Source organism: Lentinula edodes (genome assembly GCF_021015755.1).
Source record: "Lentinula edodes strain Le(Bin) 0899 ss11 chromosome Unknown C8R40scaffold_27, whole genome shotgun sequence".
NCBI lineage: Eukaryota > Fungi > Basidiomycota > Agaricomycetes > Agaricales > Omphalotaceae > Lentinula > Lentinula edodes.
Genome location: NW_025764333.1, coordinates 528,541 through 549,696, shown reverse-complemented (window position 1 = coordinate 549,696; position 21,156 = coordinate 528,541). Strand labels below are relative to the sequence as shown.

The following is a 21,156-nucleotide window of genomic DNA, read 5'->3' as shown; positions in this document are numbered from 1 at the left end:
CAGGACTAATTTCTTTTTTGCACCTGATTTTCATACTTAAACTTTGGACCATTTAAATTTTGCACCCCACTTTCTTTCCCTTCCCAACCTCCCTTATAATTTTTTCTTCTTGGTTCTTTTCTAGTTATGTCTTCGTCCGAATCCGAGCTGACTGACTTAATCTACGACGAGCTCGAAGATGAAGGCTCGGATTATACGAAGACAACTCGAACCAAGTCACCGCGCAAACAAGCTGCTCCAGCAACTGACTATAAGCTTCAAAAGACCTTGAAGCCTCCAAGAGCAACAACTTACACTGCGCGTGCTTTGTATGGTGAGTATATGTTTTCTGACCTCCACTCGAACATAAGATCTCAATCCACCTTTAGAACAAATATACAATTCAGATATTGACCTTTCCCCAGAATATCAGAGAGGTATTATTGCTTTTTCTCTGACTAACTGACCTTCTCATAATGGAACTTTCTAGATGTTGTATGGACCAAAGAGAAACAAACAAATCTCATTGATTCAATCTACCGCAATTACTACATTCCGCCGATCATTTTTGGTGAGTTGCTATGAGGTAGGACCCCTGACAACCCACTAAGAGGCCTGTACAAAGTGCGGGTAAGAATAGGAGAAAATTTTTAGAATCCATGAGCCAAAAGAGGGTAAAAATCACAATTTTTCATGCTGAGCCCTAGGGCTAAAATTGGGTAAAAAGGCTCCTTTCAAAAAGGCCTCATCTACAGTTGGGTAAAATGGCCCCTACGAGACTCGAATATAGTGCTCACTAAGCACAAAGCAATTGACTCGGCACCACTACTATGGTTCACAGGGTACTTCCGTAAACAGGGTACTTCCGCATTTTCGAAAATCTCATATTTTGAACGTTTTAGGTCGATAAATGCTCTCAGACTTTTTATGTAGTACTTTCTAGGTTCTCTATAAACATACTGTACTATATGAAATAGATTGTATTTAGGGGATGCATATGTACAAGACCAAAATACTGTAATATACAAGCGTGACTTTAGATTGAAGCCTCAGGAACCGTACGAAGAGCTGGTAGATAACTGTAAAAATGACATGGGCATTAAGTAGAGGTTCTCATTAGCTAGCATAGCAAATTTAAAAGCAATCCAATATGTTGTAGAGATTCGACAAGCAGATAAAGTGAAGAGGGTATGCGACGTGACAATATTTGATTCCAGCTTCATGCCGTAGCCTCGGCAAACCTCTGACACTCTCCAAAAGCGTGATCAACACAAGTTCTGCCTCAACCCAGCATCAAATGGCCAAGTGTGCCAGAGTGCCGAGCAGCGGCATTGATGTGACTCAGTGTGACCCAAGATGCGGAAGTACCCTGTTTTTCCTCGGTCATGGTCCGACGCTCTGTTTATGCCTTATCTGCTTTAACATGTAAGACAAAAGACAAGCTTAACATGATTCTAAATAAGACTGTCTACTCAGATTTTTATTTACTCAAAAATTTAAGACGTTATTCGCAATATTCAAGAAATCGGAAGTACCCTGTGAACCATAGTACACGATATTGACAACATATTGTAAGGTATCATAAACACATATAAACATTACTATACAGCTTGTTTATACATGTTTTTGCATGAACATCGTAGTAGTTGAATCTGGAGCTCAAGGGAAACTATATGGATGATGATCCATTAGATGAGTTCATAATTTCAGCATAGATAAAACAAGGGAAAAAGAACCACCTGCAGTAGAAACAAACAAAGAGAAAATACATTTGGCAGCTTTCTGGCAAAAAATAAGCAAAAAAAGATGAAAAATCAAATTTTGGATATACCCTGAGGTCTAAACCGGGTAAGAATGGGGTCTGGAATGAAGCCAGAGGAAAATCCGGGTAAAAATCCACCTTTTGGACCCCCAAAAAATGTGGGTAAAACTTGAGTTTTTGGGATCAGGCCTCTTAGTGGGTTGTCAGGGGTCCTTATGAGGTCCATTATCTCTGATCAAACTTGAATGGTATTGCTTTCTTCAAGCTGTGTCCATTGACGATGACGGCGCAGAACGGCGTACCTGCATTGATGGGAAACAGCGGCTTACAAGTATTCAATTGTGAGTTAGAGTTTCATGAATACTTATTTTCCTTGGTTATCTTTTACTACTTGCTAAAAATAACATAAATTTCCTATTTTTCAGGTTCATGGATGGCCTGGTAAGTGTTCACTCTTACCCAAACCAGGTGCATTCTGTTCTCACCCTTGGTACCTAGATACCACGTTAGTCTCGCATTTTTCCTGGGGGTCAATACTAGTCACTGAAGTATATGATCAATGCTGGATTTAGACCGGGATCCGTATGTGCCTGCTTTCAAGTTTCTTATAAAATGTCGAAAGAAATGAAATTTCTTGTAGCATCACGGGTCAAAAGTACTGGTACAAAATTCCTCAATCTCCAAATGCTAGTGAAAAGAAGCAGCAGGTGCTTCCGGATAAATTGCAGACAATGTTTGCCAACAAGCAGATAGTATGTGTTGAATATTCGGAATTGAGTGACTTGGAGGAAAGAGACATTTTCAAGGTCAGCTCGACCATGATGTCTGTTTGTGTCTTTGGACTAACACAAGCATATAGAGGGTCCAGCAAGGCATGGCTTTGAAGCCCTCTGAGAAATTGGGTGTTCTCAGTACTATCCGCACTGGATTCATTCGGGATTTGCTAAAAAATTACGTCACTGATGATACACTTGGTTCCATTCCTTGGGAAACATCACGAGGCGGAGACATGCGGTGCTTTTCTCATGCTGTTTACTGCATGGAAAGATGGTCAGAAAATCCAGAGGAGGTTAAAGATCATGGCACATTGGCTAAAATGGAAAAGTGGTTAGCAGGTGAGGGGGTGTTTTGTTTTGTTTCTTCTATCTAACATGGAAGTTGTATAGGATCCCATGATATATCCGACGTTGTGAAAAAACGAATTTTTGACACTTACGATGTGTTCGTCAAGTTGACTACTACGCCGAAGTATTCTTCCCCATTCAGAGAATACAAAAAGGTCAGCTCACAATATGAATCTAAATCTCATTGTCTGTAACAAATTTCCAGGTCTCGCCGGCCGAAATGGTATTTATCCCGCTCCTGATTTTTGTGCATGGAATCTTGCCGCCCGAGGAATTACGGTACAGTCGGCGGGAGCTTTGCACAGAGATTATGAATATGCGACGCTCCGTTCGTGAGGTTTACGACGATGTTCGCATGAATGGGCGCATTGGAAAGTTCCTCGCTGAATTTGTAAAAAAGATAAAGGCAAAGGTACCCGAGCCAGTTAAACCGGCAAAGATCAAACGGAAACGGAATTTTAAGGAGGAGGATGACGACGATAAACGACCACTAGCCACCACATCATCTCGTCGTAAATTGCTGACCCCTGATACCCCGACGACATCGTCTGCCGATCTTAACATGCCAGCCCCCTCGGAACTCCCGAATGCTGCATTTACGAAGAAAATGAAAACAACTGTTTCCTCGGCAAGTGGCTTGAATGCTACTGCTCCACCCCAACCACCGATGTCTTCTGCGCAGAATGCTCCTAGGAATCACCAAAATGATTTCTTCCAATCACGCATGTCTCTCTCACCCAATTCCTCTATCTCTCGTTCCACGGATCATGACATAGGCAGGAGCGATTCGAGAGGTCCTTTAAACGGACGAGTAACGTTAAACTCCCATTCGACCGACTTTCGCATGAACGGAATTCCAAGTTACCAGTAAATGCAAAATATTTTACTGGCCAGTATCCCAGTCCTTCCATGAACAGATTACCCACTAGCGACCAAGACTGGTCGCTACAACACTTACTTATTTGACTCTCTTTGACGATTGTTACTGCTTCACCGAGCTCCCGTTCCAAATTATTGCTAGTTAATACTTACCCACCTACTACATGTGTATTTTAAACAAATGTAGGTGGGTTTTAGTTACCCAGAACTCGGCGCTTATTAATTGCATGCATCCACTGCCTGTTGCTTCTGGCCATCGACCAATTCTGACCTCAACGATATGTTCAGTCTCCTTGTCATGACTACCCTGCTTGGGGCTTCTTCATTCGGATGTGGGATGCTCCCACTTTCATTTGTATTCTCGAGTGAAGAATATTTTATATCCATCCTAGTTGACTAATTCTGACCTACTTCAGAAACCCACCTTTCCCAACTAACAACGCTGGGATCGGGGCTTTTACTTGGGACAGCCTTAGGTGTCATAATTCCAGAGTACGTGCCAGATATACTCAGGGTGAATAATCAATGAACATTCTCAACTTCCAGAGGAATCGAAGCTCTTGCGGATGCTCATCCCTCATCTGAAATATCCGCTCCTCGTGTTGCTCTTTCTCTTCTGTGCGGCTTCACCTTCATGCTCATCGTTGAGCAATTGTTCTCTCTGCATTCTCATTCTCCCTCTTCCGCCTCAAACTCAACGGCGAACGTCAAGCCAACCAATTCTGAAGTTCAATTTGACGCTGAGTTGGCCGAGCTCGAAGGAGAACAAGGAATGGCACGTTCAACAGTTGACTGGGTAGCACCTGTTCAAGCAGAATCTTCGGCTCAAATGCAAGCAATTCCTTTAACTCTTGGACTGGTCATTCACAGCCTGGCGGATGGGTTTGCTCTCGGTGTCTCCTTCTTTCCCTCGAATGAATCCAAAAATTCATCAAGTCTTTCCGCTATCGTATTCCTGGCAATCATCATACATAAACGTGCGTGTCAGAATCATGCTCCCGAATATAATTTTGCTCACCATTTTTTTCTTTGTAGTGCCTACGTCCTTAGCACTCACCTCTTCCCTTCTTGCTACGTCTCTTCCTCGTCCTCAATGTAAAAAGCATCTGGCCGTCTTCAGCGTATCAACACCTATCGCCGCCCTTCTTTCTTATGTTGCTCTTGACTTCTTTGGTGGTGCCGAACATGCAGATTGGCCAGGAACTGCTCTCCTGTTATCCGTGCGTCTGTTATTCAGATCCTGTTTTGTGGGATTGATGTCTTTCACAGGGCGGAACTTTCCTGAATGTGGCAACGCTCGTTTCTCATCGATCAGATGCAAACCCTTCCGAAATGAGCGAGAGAATGCGTTTGACCCTCACAGTCCTTGGGATATTTCTCCCCTTTCTTCTGAGCTCACTGCTTGGACATGGTCATTAGATTCAATTCACTAATCTATTGACCCCACTGCTGTTGTAGACTTAGTCGAAACTTATACCACCTTTACGCTCTGTACGACTTGGTTACACATTAATTACACTTGAGTATCATCTGTAGTTGGTCAACATGTAAGTGTAATTACTCTTTGATCAGATCCCTTCCTTCATTCTTGTATTTTTGTAACTCTCTCCTCCAAGGCTCCCAATCCTCACCATATTTCTTCAATAATCGGCCTAATTCCTTTCGTTGCTCTTTCTGAATAACATCCCATGTTAATTTAAACTGAAGCCACAATGATAAGTCACTCACAATATTCCATGGTTCCTCGCCCGCATATATGTCTGTAAACAACTCGCCCAGTTCCCAGCGGCTCTGCGTCTCTGCGCGTTTGAATGCCTTCAACACATCGGCTCTATGGCGTGTTTTCAATTCCTCTTCAGCCTGAGCATCCCACCATCCACGAGTTTCCATAAACAATCGAAAACGAGCTAGAGGGTTATCTATACGCTTGCGATCTTCGACCTCTGAACGTGCTCTGTAGGCAAAAGAGTCATCTGAGGTGGAATGATGTCCGACTCTGAGAACCAGTTAGTCTAAAAGTCGGGTGCAAAATATATGTACTCACCGATATGACATGCATTCCACAAGTACTGCCCGTCCTTGCTCCACGCATCGCGTACGTGCTTCTCGAACTGCCGCCAGCACTGCGAGAACATCGTTCCCATCAACACGTATCTAAAGGCTGAACTCGTCAGAGATATTACACATCATGCCAACCTATCGTACTGTACCGTGTCGATGCCATATCCTGGTCCACGACTCGCGATCCCATCGCCATGATACTGCTCAGAACTAGGTGTGCTGATTGCAAAGCCGTTGTTTCGGGCGATAAACACAACTGGGGAGGGTATGGTTGAAGCTAATAATAATCCAGCATGGAAGTCTGAACATAGTGATAGTTAGGATCTAAGAAATTTTATGGTACACTCAACGACCAACGTACCACCCTCAGATGCTGCTCCTTCTCCAAAGAAACACGCAGCGACAGAGTTCGATCTTTCGGGAGAACGCCGAAGGGCGTAGGCTACTCCGGCTGCTTGGGGTATTTGTGTTGCAAGGGGCGAAGATATAGTGTGAAAATGATGTTGGGGAGAACCAAAGTGCTGAAGGAGTTAGACAACGCCATATACTCAATAAGAAATATACCTTACGACAGGCATTTGTCTTCCCTTGCTAGACGTGTCTTCGTGGTTTCCCAAGCATTGTGCCATGACATTATCAAGGCCGAAGCCGCGCCATAACAGGACGCCCATTTCCCGGTACTGGCCTACGTTCAAACTTGTAAGCACGCGAAATTTGTCCAAAGTCATGTTTCAGAACCTAGGACTCTGCGACTCGTATTGGATTTTTGCAATGGAAAGGAATATGAATGTACCTACTCATCGTCATCGGCAAGGGCGGCTGCTGAGCCAATTATCGTAGCTTCTTCACCATACTTGAAGGGATGAGAGTGGGCTTGAGAAACAGTGACGACTCAGAACTCACAGCAGTCATCTGTCAAATTAAGTGTTAGTTGGATATCAACGCGTTCAAATCTAAAAGCTGGAGGCGTACGTAGAAGGATATCTTGCCCTGTCTCTGCACATTATATAGAATGTTGTCAAGGTTTGGAAGCAGCTGCATATTCTCGTAGCTGAAGACGATTGAATGTTACAATCCGGGACAGGTACGGTAAAGATCCGAACTCAACAGTTTCCTAGCAAACGCTTCGTCCAACTGTGAACAAGATGGGAGGTTTGAGAGAGCATTCATGGGCAGAGTCTGGGGATAATCACCTCAGGTAGTTCGGCGCCATCTAAGGGCACGCCAGTTCCATCTATTAAACGAAACGCGGGGATTAGCTCGTTGCTGTCTCCCGTCACGGAATTGAAGAAATGAGGCTTCGAGACGATTGGTGACTGGGTATTTGGAAGACGGCCAAGTGAGCGAGTAGAAAGAGAGGATATACGATTGATAAGGGGTCTGAGCGTGGAGCTGGCGCGTCGAAGCATGATGAGGATTCTAAGAGAGATACTTCTGAAGATCCGAAGAAACCTTGAACGCGGAAATGATTTCACGTGCGCCACATTGAGTTTACGTACTCACAGTTACTCACCCGTATGTGAAGTCAACCAATTCACTGACCGCGATGTAACCTGATGTAACTTTGAGCTGAATTTGTATGCGCTGTATTTGTTGAATTTGCCCAACAAGAGCGAACACGCGAAGTAGAGGAGCAGGCTAAACCCGGTCTTTCTGCTGCTACCAGACGTAGCGTTCTCTAGTGGCGGAAACTAGAAGACATCACATTTTTAGATAATGAACGGTTGCTTGTAGATCGCTATGAGGAAGAATGCGCAGTCGACGAACCTAATTCTATGCTCAGTCGCATTTGTATAAACGCAAAAACTTGGCAAAGAGCGTTTTAGATGATCCTTATCAACGGTCTGGAAGACTGTTCGTACCTTGTTATGTTGCAAGGTTCGCGGCGCGCCGGTAAAATTCAGTCGGGTTCCTTCTTTCTACTTACTTCCATCTTCGCATTCTTTTGCGGCTAGTCCGTGTCCTTGCGCAGGGCTTTGTATGGTTTAGCTCTTTCCTCTCCTTTCCTTTATTTTATTTCGATGTTCCTTTCGTACTGGCTGCTTATCTTTCTGTCTGTGGGACCGCAGGTTGCCCTTTGCTCTCTCAAACTCAATATCTCAGAGATTACCGAGTGCGAGCCGGTTTTTGTATCCTTTCGTGGACACTTCAACACATCACTTCAACAGGTCCCAATTTCACTCCAGATACTTCCATTCAACTCCACTCCCAGCTTAATTCCCCTCCCGAGTTACGCAGCAAATTCGACCGGTGTCAATGTCACCTTTCTACCTATTCCGGCGAACACAGAATTTGTCGCGACGCTGGTATCTCCTTCGGGTAGCAGCATATCCTCTGTGTCTGACGTATTCGAAGTGAGTACAAGCTCTCCACAGAATACGGCATGCATTCCGCAAAATACGTTCATCCCCGCATACAAAATCTTGAATCCCGCGAATTTTTCTCAGTGCGAAAATTTTACTGTCAACTACAGTGGGCGCAGTCCGCCGGTCGTCGAATTGTTTAATCCACGAGGATCTGCTTACCCTTTGGATCTCACATCATTCTCAAACAATACAGCAACGTACAACCTCGCAGCCATCCGACAAAGTCAGGTCATGTTGAATTTCATCTCGACTGACGGAGGTCAGAACCAAACAAGTCCTCTTATGACCGGCGAGTATCCTGTTCCTCAACAGGGTTCTCATTCCTGAACTAACCTTCTTATAGTTCAAGGAGATGCTTTCAGCTCTACTTCATGCTTCCCAACATCCAACCATACAGATCAGAACAATTCTAAATCTAAATCTGACACCGGAAAATCTTCTGGTATCTCAAAGTGCGTAATCTTTGATTAACTTTGTTCGTCTATTCTGAATCCCATCCCAGAGGAACGATCATTGGACTGAGCGTTGGACTTGGTGTGATCGTGATACTGGCAATCCCTATGGTGTGGCTTGTAATTCGAGAAAGACGAAGGCGCAGACAAATTGCTACTCGGATAGAGTTCGATGGAAGCCGTATGGAAAGACAACCTTCCCAATACTTGCCTACAATCAATGAGAAGGGGCCACCTCCACCTCCACCATTTTTTGGATACCCAGGCTACACGGAGGGACAATACGTTAGAGATCCAATGTACGTTTCAGAAAAGTACTCCCCCACCATCAGCGACTATCCCAGAACCAGTATTTCCTGGGAGTACATTCGTAGGAACTCGGCAGAGCGTCAGGATAACATTAATAGCTCCGAGATGCTACGCCAATCTCTTAGGGCCAGCATGAGATCAAGTAGCTTGAATATGCTTTCTTCGAGTAACATCGAGAAAATGTTGGATATTGCAGCACGTGGCCGGGCATCTGTGGATGCGCTCGGACTCCATTCTCCGCGTAGTGCCCGCTCAAACGACAGCTTTGGATTTTTACCTGTCTCCCCTCCGCCGGCTCTCCATCGTATGTCCCTAGGCGATCGCAGAGCTCCGGACGTACCACATAATCCATCATTCTTTGCGGATTCATCGATTCTAGTAGACCAATCCATACCTTTGTCAGAGTCACCTGAATCAATGGGATCTCTTCTACGTCCCGAGTCCGGTACCCTTTCTCCTTCCTCACCTGGGGCGCCACAAAGTAGCTTTTCATTGGCTCAACCTCAGAGGGCGGTGTTGATTGGAGTGCCCCCTTCTTCGAGAAGCTCTCAACCGAAACGAAGCGCCAGCCCTAGAACAGTTTCGAGAGAAAATTCTATGGCAAAACTTGTAGGAGGTTCGCGACGCACTGCTAGTCATGGAAGTCGCTTCAGTATGGATAGTTCGGATTTGGAAGAAGGGAGATTTTACACAGATCATTTGAATGAATCTTGATGTATTGGAATTATATGGAAGCTGTTTTGCAGATGTTTTGTATTTTAGTGCTCTTCATCATCCGTGATCCTTTAGACAAGGTTACGATTTCTTTGATGCATACCCTTTGTTAGATCGACTCGTACTTGCACTGACTCCACAGATATGTGTGTACTATATTCTTTTAACCTGGCGAACATAGCTCCCATGTTATCTGCCAACCTCTTAGAGTGGACTGCTTTACTAGGCCTGTGTATGTGTTGAAATACAGTCAGGTACACATACTCAAGAGTATTCAAGGCTCCAACTTTTCATCATGATAACATCAGCAAATCATGTATAGAGTGGAAGTCGCTGGGCTTCCTACTCCTGGGACTTAACAGTGCCGGCTAGTGCTGGGGAAACCTGGCCGGCTTGCCTGCCGCCCCATATTCCATGATGAATCGACCAATATCGATTCATTCTGATTCATTTCTTTGAACAACCAGTCACTGCCTTCCAATCTCTTCCAATCGCCGGCCAACATCAGCTCAGATCTCCTTCCAATCAACTTCGGAGATACACCTCATGAGATTTGCCGGAAACTACCTTTGACCCAGCGACAGGCAGGACCCAAGGGTTTGATTAGCACAGTTTAGCACAGTTTTCTCCAAGCTATCATCCTGGACTAAGCTGGACTATGAAGGGAAGTAAGGGAATAATCTCACTCAAGTTCTCATTGCTCCTCCTCCTCCTAATGGAACTGGAAGTAATTTGATTTGACTGGCTTTGTTGGACAACAAAAGGGATGATGGCTTCGATATTGCTTGCATGAACCAACACATATATACCTCAGGTGCAATGGAATTCACTTAATATTTCAACAAATATAGCCTGTGTGTGGTGCATTTTCGCGAAGAATTTACTGAGGTAACGATCTGGAGCAATCTGGCAATTCTAACATACTCGACTATTGGTTATAAATTGTATCCTATTCTTAATATGCTATTGATTGCACAGGTTAGTCCCAGAGGTAGATGATGGTAACATAAAGTAGGTGCCAACCTTCCGGAATTTCTCGAGCTCATGAAACTGATCATCCATTGATTTTGTCCATCATCCGACGATAGTCAGTCTTACATCAGGAGCCTATTGATGGACTTGGCGATTTTTGTTACTGCCGATCGGCAATTCAAGAAAGATGATCCAAACGTCCTTTTACAGCAAACACTCTTATTTATGTATATTCGAATGATGTTTAGACGATGATCAAAAATAAATGGACTTGTTGAAAGTCGTTTCTCTCCCTGTCCGATTCATATAATTTAAATGGTACTACCGTTGAGACCCGATTGTACCATGGAAAATTGAAGTCAAGTAAACTTACCGGAAATGGCTTGTTGAAAGTTATGTTTTTCTTCGAGACTGCTGGCCACGCCAAATGGTGTTAGTTGACCACCCTTGAACGCAATCGAGGAAAAACATACCGAAGACTATTCATGCCTTGAGCGGATTCTTGAAGCCCCTTAAAACGACAAGCTCCATTGCATCAATAGTGGCCGCAAAATTCCTCCGATCACTGTGCTGCAGGCCCCACCAAGAACTTTCCTCCTTGATATCCGCCTCGAGTTTGATTGTGGTCACAAGACTGTAGAAGAAATCCGGGAGATCGGGATTGGGGAACGCGAAAAGCACTCGGTACTCCCAAGACGAGTTGGAGGATGAGTTACTGGTAGAAAAGTCAGCCCACCCATGGTCCTTTGCCTCCCTCAAGTTCCTAAATGTGGTATCAATGTTCTTAGTCAAGGCATCGATGTCCTCCTTGGTCAACGCAATGCTAAGAACAACACGCAGAAAATCGACAATCTTGTCAACCATAGTGGACACGGTTGCAGACTGTTGGTTGATCGTGTTGTTCTGATATTTGTCGAACGTCAGGTCATCGCCTAGTACCAGTAGAGTGAGTCTCAATCTAAAAAATGTGACACAATTAATGGACATGCCTTTGTAGTTGTTGATGCCGTCCAAGAATTGGTCCCAGTGGAATGTTTTTGGCTGTTTGAGATCAACGAAGTGTCCCGAAAATTGCATGACCTGTATAGCAGTCATTACAAGGTTCTGCGGCAACTTCGAGAATTGGTTGAAGGTCGTCGCTGTAGTCACCATTAGAATGATAAGTCGCACTTGAGAAATACTTGAACGTACGATCATCAGACATTGCAAAGTATCACACGGTCTTGGAAGAGATTAAACTTTGAGGTACTGCTCGAGAACGCGGGACAGAGAGCACATTCGAGGGAGACTTTATAGACATTGAGTCTGTGCAAGGACCTTTCGATGGAAACTGGTGGAACCACGAGAAGAGGTGCAGACTACGACACATGACAGGAGTGCCAGAAAAACGGCAGTCCATTATTGTTAGATAAAAATCCTAGTTAGGATTTTGCAGGAGCACAGTAATGAACGTGCCTCGGTAACTGACTGTCAACTGCATCCAAATTTTTGTCCCGATGGAGTAGATCCACGAGGTCAACGAAGGTCCAAGGCATGCAATCTCTATAGCTGGGTGAGGGTACGATCGAAGGTGGTCAAGCAAAGCACAATGATGCCGCCATCAGACGTTCTGCAGAAATACTCATAGCCTGAGGCAAGTTGGAGGTTTGAGCTGGAGCGGATTACTATTGTGACATCGAAGAGTGTATTCGAGGGACCATTCAAAACATTAGAAAAAAATGGGACTTTTGGACAGCTGAAAGTGAGCGGGCGTCGGCCCGGGTGTGAGGAATTCGCCAACTTGAAAACCATTACCTGCAGTGGGACTCGGAGGCGATTTCCGCCCGAAAATCAGCATGGGTTGAGGACAGAATGGCATTGTTGCAAGCGGTGATGCAGACGTTGACGGAAAGGAAAGGAAATTTATTGCACGGCATGGTCCAAGAACTGAACGGAATTCAACTTTCCCCGTGATGGATCTGCACCTCCCACAGGCCTACAAACAGGCCATCTGACTTAAAACTTTTGAGTAATCGTAACATGAAGCTGAAGAGCAAGTCGGAGCCGGTTAGAAGAATCCAACAATGGAAATGTAGCCTGGAGTCTTGCACCTCTCGGGTCAGGTGCCATACGAAGAGGTAGGTGCTTATATGCGACTAGGTGAAAGGTAAAATTTCAAGACAAGTCGAATATGGCGAGGTAAGTATCTCTCCTGTTTCTTCAGAGCACAGGCTGACCTCACAACTCCAGCGAAGCAAACAACGAGAGGCAAACGTCGACTCAAGGGGCTGTTGGTGATGGTAAGCCACGCAAGTTCACTTCATGGATTCGACTTGCCCACACTTTACAGCGACCAGTGCTTTCCAATCGCTGGCCAAAATCAGCTCAGATCTCTTTTCAACTGAGATTCAGCTCACGAAGTTTGCCGCACATTACCTTCGACTCGGTAATGGAACCCAGTGGTTCGATTGGCAAAGTTTTCTTCGAGCGGTCCGCGCCTACCAAAGGGACGATCTCATTCTCATTTATCCGAATGGTAATGCCCTCGTTGGAGAAGAAGGGGGAAGGGAGCTGATAAGAGGCTCAAGTGATAAGCCTACCCTTGGTCGGACTCACGAACCAATCATTCGTCTCGATGAGTTGAGCGCAGTCTCAAATATCGCTGACTACATCGTTTACTTCGTTACCCAAATCGTTGGAGTGTCGATTGACGCTGATGCCATCTATGGCACGGTTCTGAATGCATTCACCAACTTGGAGTGGGCAAGCGAAAGCGGATTCGCAGATTTCTCATCGTCGAGCACAGGGACCAACTCGTCTTGGGAATACAGGATCACCTTTTCGGAAACGTACTCTGGCTCGAGTGACACCTTCCTGAGCTTTGTGAGCACAATCCTTCTGGAAGCAGATATCAAGAACAGGTCGTCGTGGTGGGGCCTTGTGAGCAGCTCCCGACAACATTTCCGCTGTGAAATTATCGGACTCAAGTTCAAGGTCACCAAAGGCTTCCGGGACCCTGTAAATCCGTTTGATAAATTCTCTGATATCTCAATCTGAACGGCATACATACAGTATATGCGCTTTATAGTAGTGCAACAAATTCGATCGAAACTGTGTATGTGTGTAGTCAATTACTTCGTTGCAATATTGTAAGCCTTTGGCTGTATCTAAAGTGAACTTGTGGATTGCGTTACAACACGCGAGGAGAAGGCGGGAAAAATGCTGCTCTGGTCGATTTGCAAGCAAGGCTTTCATTCAGTACGGCTTTTACGAAACAACGCCTCCCCACCCAATTATTCCTGAAGTCACAGGAGAAGTTGGCACGACGTATTTGAGTTTAATTGCAAGCTCTGCATAAACGGCCTAGCATATAGGATATTGTACATAGGTTTCGATGAGATGTAAGCGAAGATTGAAAAAAAATCGCAATGGACTTGTTGAAAGTCTTTTTCTGACTTGGTCCGATTCAAACGATCTGAAAAGAGCCACCTTGAAATCCAAATGTAGTATAATGAGGGAAGCCAAATAAACCTACCGGAGATGACTTGTTGAAAGTTCCTTCGGACAACCTAACCAGCCGACATGTCAGTTAATCACGCTGGAATGTAGTCGGAAGAAAACTGTACTGAAGATTATTCAAGCCTTGAGCGGGTCTTTGAAGCCCTTGAGAACAACGAGCTCCATTGCGTCAATGGTGGCTGCAAAGTTCTTTCGAGTACTGCTCTCTAGACCCCACCAAGACGATTCCTCCTGGATATCGGCCTCGAGTTTGATGGTAGTGACAAGACTGTAGAAGAAGTTCGGAAGATCGGGGTTGGGGAAGGCAAAGAGCACTCGGTACTCCCAAGAGGAGTTGGAGGACGAGCTACTCGTAGAAAAATCGGCCCAGCCGTTGTCTTTGGCTTCCTTCAAGTTTGTGAAGGTGGTTTCAATATTCTTACTGAGCGCACTGATATCCTCCTCGCTTAAAGCAACGCTCAGGACAACACGAAGGAAATCAACAATCTTGTCAACCATGATGGACACAGTCGCAGACTGTTGGTTGATCGTGTTGTTCTGATATTTGTCGAAAGTCAGGTCATCGCCTAGTAAAGTGAGTAAGTCTCGACCTGAGAAACATGGCGCGTTAATGGACATACCTTTGTAATTGTTGATTCCATCCAGGAACTGGTCCCAGTGGAATGTTTTTGGCTCTTTGAGGTCGACGAAGTGCGCCGAGAACTGCAAGACCTGGATCGCGGTCGTCACGAGGTTCTCTGGCAACTTGGAGAACTGGTTGAAGGTCGTCGCTGCGATTAAGATTAAAATGGGGAGCAGCGCTTGAGAAACACTTCAACGTACATTCGTCAGACATTGCGAAAGGTTTGGGTCAAAGATACGGTTGAAGGAGTATTGCTGGGGGATGCAGGTAAAGGATCATGAACTGGCAGTAGATTTTATAGGAATGCGGTACTGACCACGAAACTTTTCGACAGAGGCGTGCAGAACTGGCCTGGTGAGAATTCAATGGATTGGAATGGACAGAAGTTATCTTGCAATATTGTGTCAGAATTGCGACCGGGACTTGACATTGACGAAGACCGTGTGTCTCTGACCCTTCTCGCAACTAGGAAGTCGGTCGGATGGTCTTTCAATTACCGTTATGAACTTGATTGAAGTCCCAAATGCAAGTCGTTTAATGTTAACCCGATGTTGACGTAGATAACATAAATCTGCGTCCACAGATGGAGACAAATATCTCAATGGCTTTTGCATGATACTGACAAATTGTTGCCATTTTTTCCGTTTGGAAAACCGATGTCAAACACGACGTTGGCAATCGCTATGGACCACAAGCAAGTTGTCAAACCGGTGTCGAACCGATGTTTCTCGAAATGCACAAATAGACAAGCGATTCCATGGGTGGGAGCCTGAGGTGAGCGGGAGGGCAGGAGTTAGGGCTAAAATTAGTTAGGGTGCGTCGATGACTCTGAGCTTCTCTTGTGATCGTGACTGGTAGACTGGGAGACAAGAAAAGCTTCGGTGCGTATCCTACTCCGAAATTGAGGCAGGGACAGCCACTTCCGCAAGGAGAAGAGGTTATGCGAGTCGAAGACAGAGAGAATAATGAGAGTCATCTATCCGAGTAGCAAATAAAGTCAAAAGGTCTTAGAATGCTACCCGACTCAGACTTCCGAGCAGTTTGTACCATTGTATGTCATGGAATCATTCCAGAACATTGGAGAGGCCTGAAGAAACTTAGAGCATATTGGAGCCGATGAGAAGAACCCGACAATGCAGACGTGATGATTTGGAGTAGCCTATAGTCGCGTCAGGTTTGCGAAAGGTGGAAACACCGGGGTGACTGTACGAGAGCACCACTCTCAAGACCACTCAGCGGCTATACTATATATATGAGATGAGGGGGAATGCATAATCTTTAACATAGCGCTAGCTGAATATGTCGAAGTAAGCGTCTCCCCTGTTTCATTTGAAACATAGTTGACCTCGAGCAAATCAGCAAAGCAAACAACGAAGAGCAAACGCTGACCAAAGAGACTGTTAGCGATGGTAAGCCATGTTCAATCCATGCATAGATTCAATATCCTCACCGTTGACAGCAACCAATGCCTTCCAGTCGCTGGCCAAAATCAGTTCAGATCTCCTTCCGACTGAGTTGCAACTCATGAAGTTTGCCGGACACTACCTTCGACTCAGCGATGAAACCCAGTATTTTGATTGGGACAGTTTTCTCCAAGCTGTCTTGGACTACAACGGGAAGGACCTCGTTCTCATTTATCCCGATGGTATCGCCGTCCTCACTGAAAAAGGGAGGGGAGGAGAGCTGATCAAAGGCTCAAGTGATAAGCCTACGCTTGGTCGAGCCAACGAACCGATTATCCCCCGCGACCAGTTGAGCGCAGTGTCCGATATCACTGACTACATCGTCTACTTCGTTACCCAGGTTGTTGGGGTGTCGATGGACGCTGGCGCCATCTACGACACGGTTTTGAACGCATTTACCAACCTAAAGTGGGCAAGCGAAAGCGGGTTTGCGGATTTCTCATCGTCGAGCACAGGGACGAACTCGTCTTGGGAATACAGGATTACCTTTTCGGCACCGTACTCTGGATCAAGTGAGAGCTTCCTGAGCTTTGTGAGCACGATTTATCTAGAGGCAGATATCACCAACGAGTCGTCGTGGTGGGGCCTTGTGAGCAGCTCCAAGCAACACTTCCACTGCGATATTACCGGACTTAAATTCCAAGTCATAAAAGGCTTCCAGGATCCTTATTAGTTCACTTGCATATGGGTGAATTTTCGGTTTGGCCGATGTGGACTTGTTGCTAAAGATCTACATATTAGTCTCGGAACCAATGGGATCGATTACACGTTCACCTTTGGGCCCCACATCGTTCCGACACTTGAATTCATATTATGGTACCGCGGCCAATCCCCAAGACTTATTTTTGACCTACTATTTATCCAAAGATTACAATATAAAGTAGTGCTTCAGCTTGAGCTTTGTCAGGAATTCCCTGCCGCAAGGGCAAGCAAGCGTAGCTGAGGCCAATTAAATTCGCGGATTCTTGAATCGTCGATTTATGATATTGTGGACTGATTGTGGAAGGAGATCTTCTTCGCTCGGGTCTCGTAACCCTTTTACACCATACAGGCATGACTCATGCGCGAATTGACATTGACTTCGATTGACGGACTCGTTAAACGATTGTCTGGTTTTCATGATCATTGCTAGTCCATATCTTGTCATGATTTTAGAGACCAGCCACGAAGGACGGATTTGTATACTTACCGGAAAGCTAGCAGGGTGCAATTTCCACCAATACACTTTAATCTCCTCGAGATAGCTTGCCACCTTCCTCTCTGGCTTTCTTCCTCCCGCCCATCAACAGTGAAACATAATCTACTCCTCCGAGGACATGTTCTCCTTCCTTTCGTACAGGCTGTGAAGTATTCGTGCTCTTTGCAACCTGTTTGGTCTTCTCCTTGAGTGTCGCTTTCTTTTTCGAAGCCTGCAACTGCAGCTGCTGCTCAGTCTGCGTTGGATACTGAGATGGGGTATTTGAGCTGGTTTTGATTTTCTTGGCCTAATACAAAGAGGCTGATGAGATGAGAGATGAAGTTCTTGAATGGTAGTTTATTTACTACTCGTTTGTGCACTTTTGCGCTGCGACCCATGTGTGAAAGAAGCAAAGACCCAACGCGGGAAGATCAAGAAAAAGTTCAATCTTCCTCCGATCTCAATCTCAATCTCCAGTTCATGATGAAAGCATTAGGCGTGTTCAATTAAAAAATACGGTTTCACGGCTTTCTAGAAATTGCACGATTTCTTGAAAAATAATTTCCATACTTAGTAATTTCTTACAGATTCCGCAAAGCCGTGAAACCGTATTTGATTAATTGAACACGCCTATTCTTCTTTATTCTATGTATAAGTCAATGCAAATTAAAATACAAGTCGTGAACATATGCAACGTCGATTCGGACACAAGAAACTTCTACTACTTCGGCGCTAAATACACTGATGCGGAGCAACAAACAAACTAGAGCAATCCATCCTCTCCGTCGCTGTACGCCGAGCTGCTTCCAGGTGAAAGCAATTCAGTGTAACGTGCGATTTTGAGTCTCTGGGAAGGAGGAATTGCACGCTTGTCATCTAAGCCATGTGGAGAGCCGCCGTGCAGGACACCGACGCGTTTCATAGCGAGAAGCTATAAGACACGACGTCAAAGGCGAATACAGGAGATATTGGGAGATAAACGTACATTGTGAGCTGCGTTGGAGTGATCATATACACCTCCGAAGAAAGCCGTAGTAGCGTCTTTGCCAATGTAATTGCGAACAAAGTGTGCACCACCCGGATGTTCTTCAATGAAATCTGAAACATCGTGGATGAAACCAGAAATAAGGATAAGAGGTCTCTTTTCTGATTGACTTGTGACTACGACAAGGATGAGATTTTGCGAACACGAGATAAACGAAACACGTACAGCTCTCCCAAGATATAACAGGAAGGTCGTTACTATCACTGGGCCACGAAAGCTTATCCTGCGTTCGGCGAAGTTTTTTCAATTCCATTGTGAGCTGACCCTTGCGAACTTCATTATCGGGGAAGACCTGGATAAAATCGGGTTAATGAATGCCATCCGCAAATTGTATAATATTCTTTCTTACCTTAAGATGCGAAGCCAAACCCAACTTGGCCAACACCCAAATAGTCCATTTGGTGGGATCGTACTGGTACCACTTGATGGCATTTCTGTAGTCCATGGGGAACTAAATTTACCCGGGTCACCAACTATTGAATAGATAACTCAAAAGGTCCTTTTACCTGGTGGTGGAAGTTATGGTACCCTTCACCGATTGTCACAAATGCAGTAATCATGTGGTCCCGAGGAGTGTGTTTGTCGTCGAAGGGAGTTTCACCAAGCCAGTGCGCAAGCGAATTGACACAGAAAGTAGACTAGATAATATAAGTCCCGCAGTTCGAATCAAAGGTGTATATTGTCAACTTACATGATGCACAAAAACCAATCGAATGACTCCCGCGTAAATGAATCCACCTTTGGCATCTCCCCATCCAACGTAAGCGACTATCGATGGCAGTATGAAGCCCATGAACAGGATCAAAGAAAGATAATGCTTGTGCTGCCATTTGACGACGGGATTATGTCTCAAGTCGCTGACATCGGCAACACCAGGCTTGCGACGAGGCTTGACCAACATCCAGCCGACGTGGGAGAACCAAAAGCCTTTGTGTGCGTTGTACGGGTCGAGTTCAGTGTCGGTATATCTATGGTGAGCACGGTGACCTCTGGACCACCATTTGATAGAGCCCTGGAGGGAGCCAGCGCCCAAAATAGCGAGAACATATTGCAAAGGAAGAGATGCGTTAAATGCACGGTGAGCCCATAGACGATGATAACCAGCCGTGATACCTGAAGTGATATTAGAGCGTAAACCCAAAGGTGCGAAAGGATAAGTACCTAGACCAGTCAAAAAGTAGTATGCCACAGCCCAAACAGCGGTTTCCCATTGCAGTTTGACATAGAACGCGCCGACGAAACCAACCAAAGGCGGAATGGTCAGAATGTACACTGAGAGCCAGTTGAGCTCATTCAGGAGATTCGACCAGGTAACAGGAGGCAACGCCTTCGTGTTTTTGATAGTATATGCGACATAGTTGTCGACGTCGGGAATAGTCGGTGAGTCAGTCACCTGCGACGTTACCGTTGCAGAGGAATCATCGCTGCCCTTCTTAACAACGTCCGACATTATGGACAACAGTGAGAAGAAAGAAGAAAGAGATGGATATCCAGTGCGTAGTTTTCCGCCTAATTATATTCTCAGCCCCACCCCAAAAGTTTTTGACCTGATCACACATTACGTGACGCAATTGTAAGTGTTGGGGATGTTGGGGCAGTTCAAATTGGGCAAGAAATTCGCATCTCTATAGAAGAGAATCTCAGGCTCCTACCCGAGATAACACCAATGACTGGGGGTAAGGCCGCAAGCGGCAAGGGCCGAACATTTAGTACTACTATATCCAATATATACACAACTGGCCAATCTCCTGAGTATTGTGATGTGTGTATACACAAACAGTATAGCACTTTGTAATGCCCTGTAAGGCAGCGGCCCAATACATCTGCAAAACCTGTATGTTCGGCTAAATAGCCGAAAGCAGCTCAGAGCACTTCCCAGCAGTGAAAGCACCCAGAGCAGGCTTTGATTTTTGCTTTGGGTGCTTTCGTCGCTGGAGAGCGCTTTCCAGCCAGTATCCTTGCTATGGCGAGTATACAGGTTTTGCAGATGTAGTTGACTGTTGAGTATGTTGAGTGACCATGTTCACATGATCTGCAAAACCTGGATATTCGGCTAAGGGCTGAGAGCAGATCCCAGCAGATCCCAATGCTGAAAGCACCGAAAGCAACATGCTCTGGGTGCTTTCACTGCTGGGAAGTGCTCTCAACCGCTTTCGGACCCTTAGCCGAAAATACAGGTTTTGCAGATCAGTGAATGATACTTACGGAACAGCAGCCATCAATGGCCATCAATTGGCACTCTGCCTGTCTTCAAGTTGAAAATAGCACATGAATACAACCATGAAGCCTGAGGGGCAAATAACTCTTACGCTGTACAAGTCATTTATTTCTTAAGGTTCCTTTCAGTAGTTGTATAAGCAATACTGCTCTGGCTGCTCTGCTGCCTATTTCTACTAATGCATTTGATTCAAATTTGAGTTTGATTGGGCAGATGCCGACTCGGTTTATACTTCTTTGGCTTGATGAGTTTGCTTAGTCATACTTGTCTATATCGGTCAAGATCTGGTGGATAAGGCCAACTTCCCCCCTACGAAAACAGACAAAACACTTTTGTAAGGAGCCTTACCTAAAGGTTCGGCAATAACATCAAAGCCAAATTCACAGTCGCTATATTGATTCACAGCAAAGACTGTAGCACATTTGGCTGGGGACAGCGCAGCCTTACCAGGATAATATGGACCGGGCCCGACTGGACCTGCTGAACCAGGCAACCTTAATGCTGGGCCTAGAGCC

At 45.3% G+C, this 21,156-nt stretch overlaps 10 protein-coding genes across 10 annotated transcripts; 5 read left to right on the top strand and 5 right to left on the bottom strand.

Annotated features, from left to right (window-relative positions):
• Nucleotides 1-126: 126 nt before the first annotated feature.
• C8R40DRAFT_1050745 (uncharacterized protein) lies at nt 127-3,736 on the top strand (the record flags this gene model as incomplete). Its single annotated transcript, XM_046224660.1, has 8 exons — nt 127-313; nt 369-416; nt 470-550; nt 2,007-2,082; nt 2,364-2,547; nt 2,601-2,856; nt 2,908-3,020; nt 3,071-3,736. 8 exons carry the CDS (start codon nt 127-129, stop codon nt 3,734-3,736), a joined length of 1,611 nt encoding a protein of 536 aa, XP_046084375.1.
• A 288-nt stretch (nt 3,737-4,024) lies between these two features.
• On the top strand, nt 4,025-5,163 carry C8R40DRAFT_1050473 (Zinc/iron permease; the record flags this gene model as incomplete). The annotated part of the gene is made up of 5 exons (XM_046224631.1): nt 4,025-4,109; nt 4,161-4,236; nt 4,291-4,721; nt 4,780-4,964; nt 5,014-5,163. The coding sequence occupies 5 exons, from the start codon at nt 4,025-4,027 to the stop codon at nt 5,161-5,163; spliced, it is 927 nt and encodes a 308-aa protein (XP_046084374.1).
• A 138-nt stretch (nt 5,164-5,301) lies between these two features.
• C8R40DRAFT_1050666 (putative 2-oxoisovalerate dehydrogenase alpha subunit mitochondrial precursor) lies at nt 5,302-7,214 on the bottom strand (the record flags this gene model as incomplete). Its single annotated transcript, XM_046224651.1, has 11 exons — nt 5,302-5,418; nt 5,473-5,740; nt 5,789-5,898; nt 5,955-6,106; nt 6,167-6,326; nt 6,375-6,501; nt 6,603-6,658; nt 6,709-6,717; nt 6,778-6,856; nt 6,914-6,939; nt 6,999-7,214. 11 exons carry the CDS (start codon nt 7,212-7,214, stop codon nt 5,302-5,304), a joined length of 1,320 nt encoding a protein of 439 aa, XP_046084373.1.
• Nucleotides 7,215-7,826: 612 nt separating this feature from the next.
• C8R40DRAFT_1172908 (uncharacterized protein) lies at nt 7,827-9,646 on the top strand (the record flags this gene model as incomplete). Its single annotated transcript, XM_046231932.1, has 3 exons — nt 7,827-8,430; nt 8,515-8,623; nt 8,674-9,646. The coding sequence occupies 3 exons, from the start codon at nt 7,827-7,829 to the stop codon at nt 9,644-9,646; spliced, it is 1,686 nt and encodes a 561-aa protein (XP_046084372.1).
• A 1,455-nt stretch (nt 9,647-11,101) lies between these two features.
• On the bottom strand, nt 11,102-11,822 carry C8R40DRAFT_1071226 (delta-endotoxin CytB; the record flags this gene model as incomplete). Its single annotated transcript, XM_046226315.1, has 2 exons — nt 11,102-11,757; nt 11,810-11,822. The coding sequence occupies 2 exons, from the start codon at nt 11,820-11,822 to the stop codon at nt 11,102-11,104; spliced, it is 669 nt and encodes a 222-aa protein (XP_046084371.1).
• A 966-nt stretch (nt 11,823-12,788) lies between these two features.
• On the top strand, nt 12,789-13,654 carry C8R40DRAFT_1172906 (delta-endotoxin CytB; the record flags this gene model as incomplete). The annotated part of the gene is made up of 3 exons (XM_046231931.1): nt 12,789-12,796; nt 12,848-12,897; nt 12,948-13,654. 3 exons carry the CDS (start codon nt 12,789-12,791, stop codon nt 13,652-13,654), a joined length of 765 nt encoding a protein of 254 aa, XP_046084370.1.
• Nucleotides 13,655-14,233: 579 nt separating this feature from the next.
• On the bottom strand, nt 14,234-14,951 carry C8R40DRAFT_1172905 (volvatoxin A2 precursor; the record flags this gene model as incomplete). Its single annotated transcript, XM_046231930.1, has 3 exons — nt 14,234-14,682; nt 14,737-14,886; nt 14,939-14,951. 3 exons carry the CDS (start codon nt 14,949-14,951, stop codon nt 14,234-14,236), a joined length of 612 nt encoding a protein of 203 aa, XP_046084369.1.
• A 1,086-nt stretch (nt 14,952-16,037) lies between these two features.
• On the top strand, nt 16,038-16,874 carry C8R40DRAFT_1172904 (delta-endotoxin CytB; the record flags this gene model as incomplete). The annotated part of the gene is made up of 3 exons (XM_046231929.1): nt 16,038-16,045; nt 16,098-16,147; nt 16,198-16,874. 3 exons carry the CDS (start codon nt 16,038-16,040, stop codon nt 16,872-16,874), a joined length of 735 nt encoding a protein of 244 aa, XP_046084368.1.
• Nucleotides 16,875-17,427: 553 nt separating this feature from the next.
• C8R40DRAFT_1172903 (uncharacterized protein) lies at nt 17,428-17,776 on the bottom strand (the record flags this gene model as incomplete). Its single annotated transcript, XM_046231928.1, has 2 exons — nt 17,428-17,685; nt 17,744-17,776. The coding sequence occupies 2 exons, from the start codon at nt 17,774-17,776 to the stop codon at nt 17,428-17,430; spliced, it is 291 nt and encodes a 96-aa protein (XP_046084367.1).
• Nucleotides 17,777-18,141: 365 nt separating this feature from the next.
• C8R40DRAFT_1050661 (delta 9-fatty acid desaturase) lies at nt 18,142-19,873 on the bottom strand (the record flags this gene model as incomplete). Its single annotated transcript, XM_046224649.1, has 7 exons — nt 18,142-18,309; nt 18,364-18,539; nt 18,589-18,715; nt 18,773-18,874; nt 18,930-19,061; nt 19,115-19,536; nt 19,585-19,873. The coding sequence occupies 7 exons, from the start codon at nt 19,871-19,873 to the stop codon at nt 18,142-18,144; spliced, it is 1,416 nt and encodes a 471-aa protein (XP_046084366.1).
• Nucleotides 19,874-21,156: the final 1,283 nt, after the last annotated feature.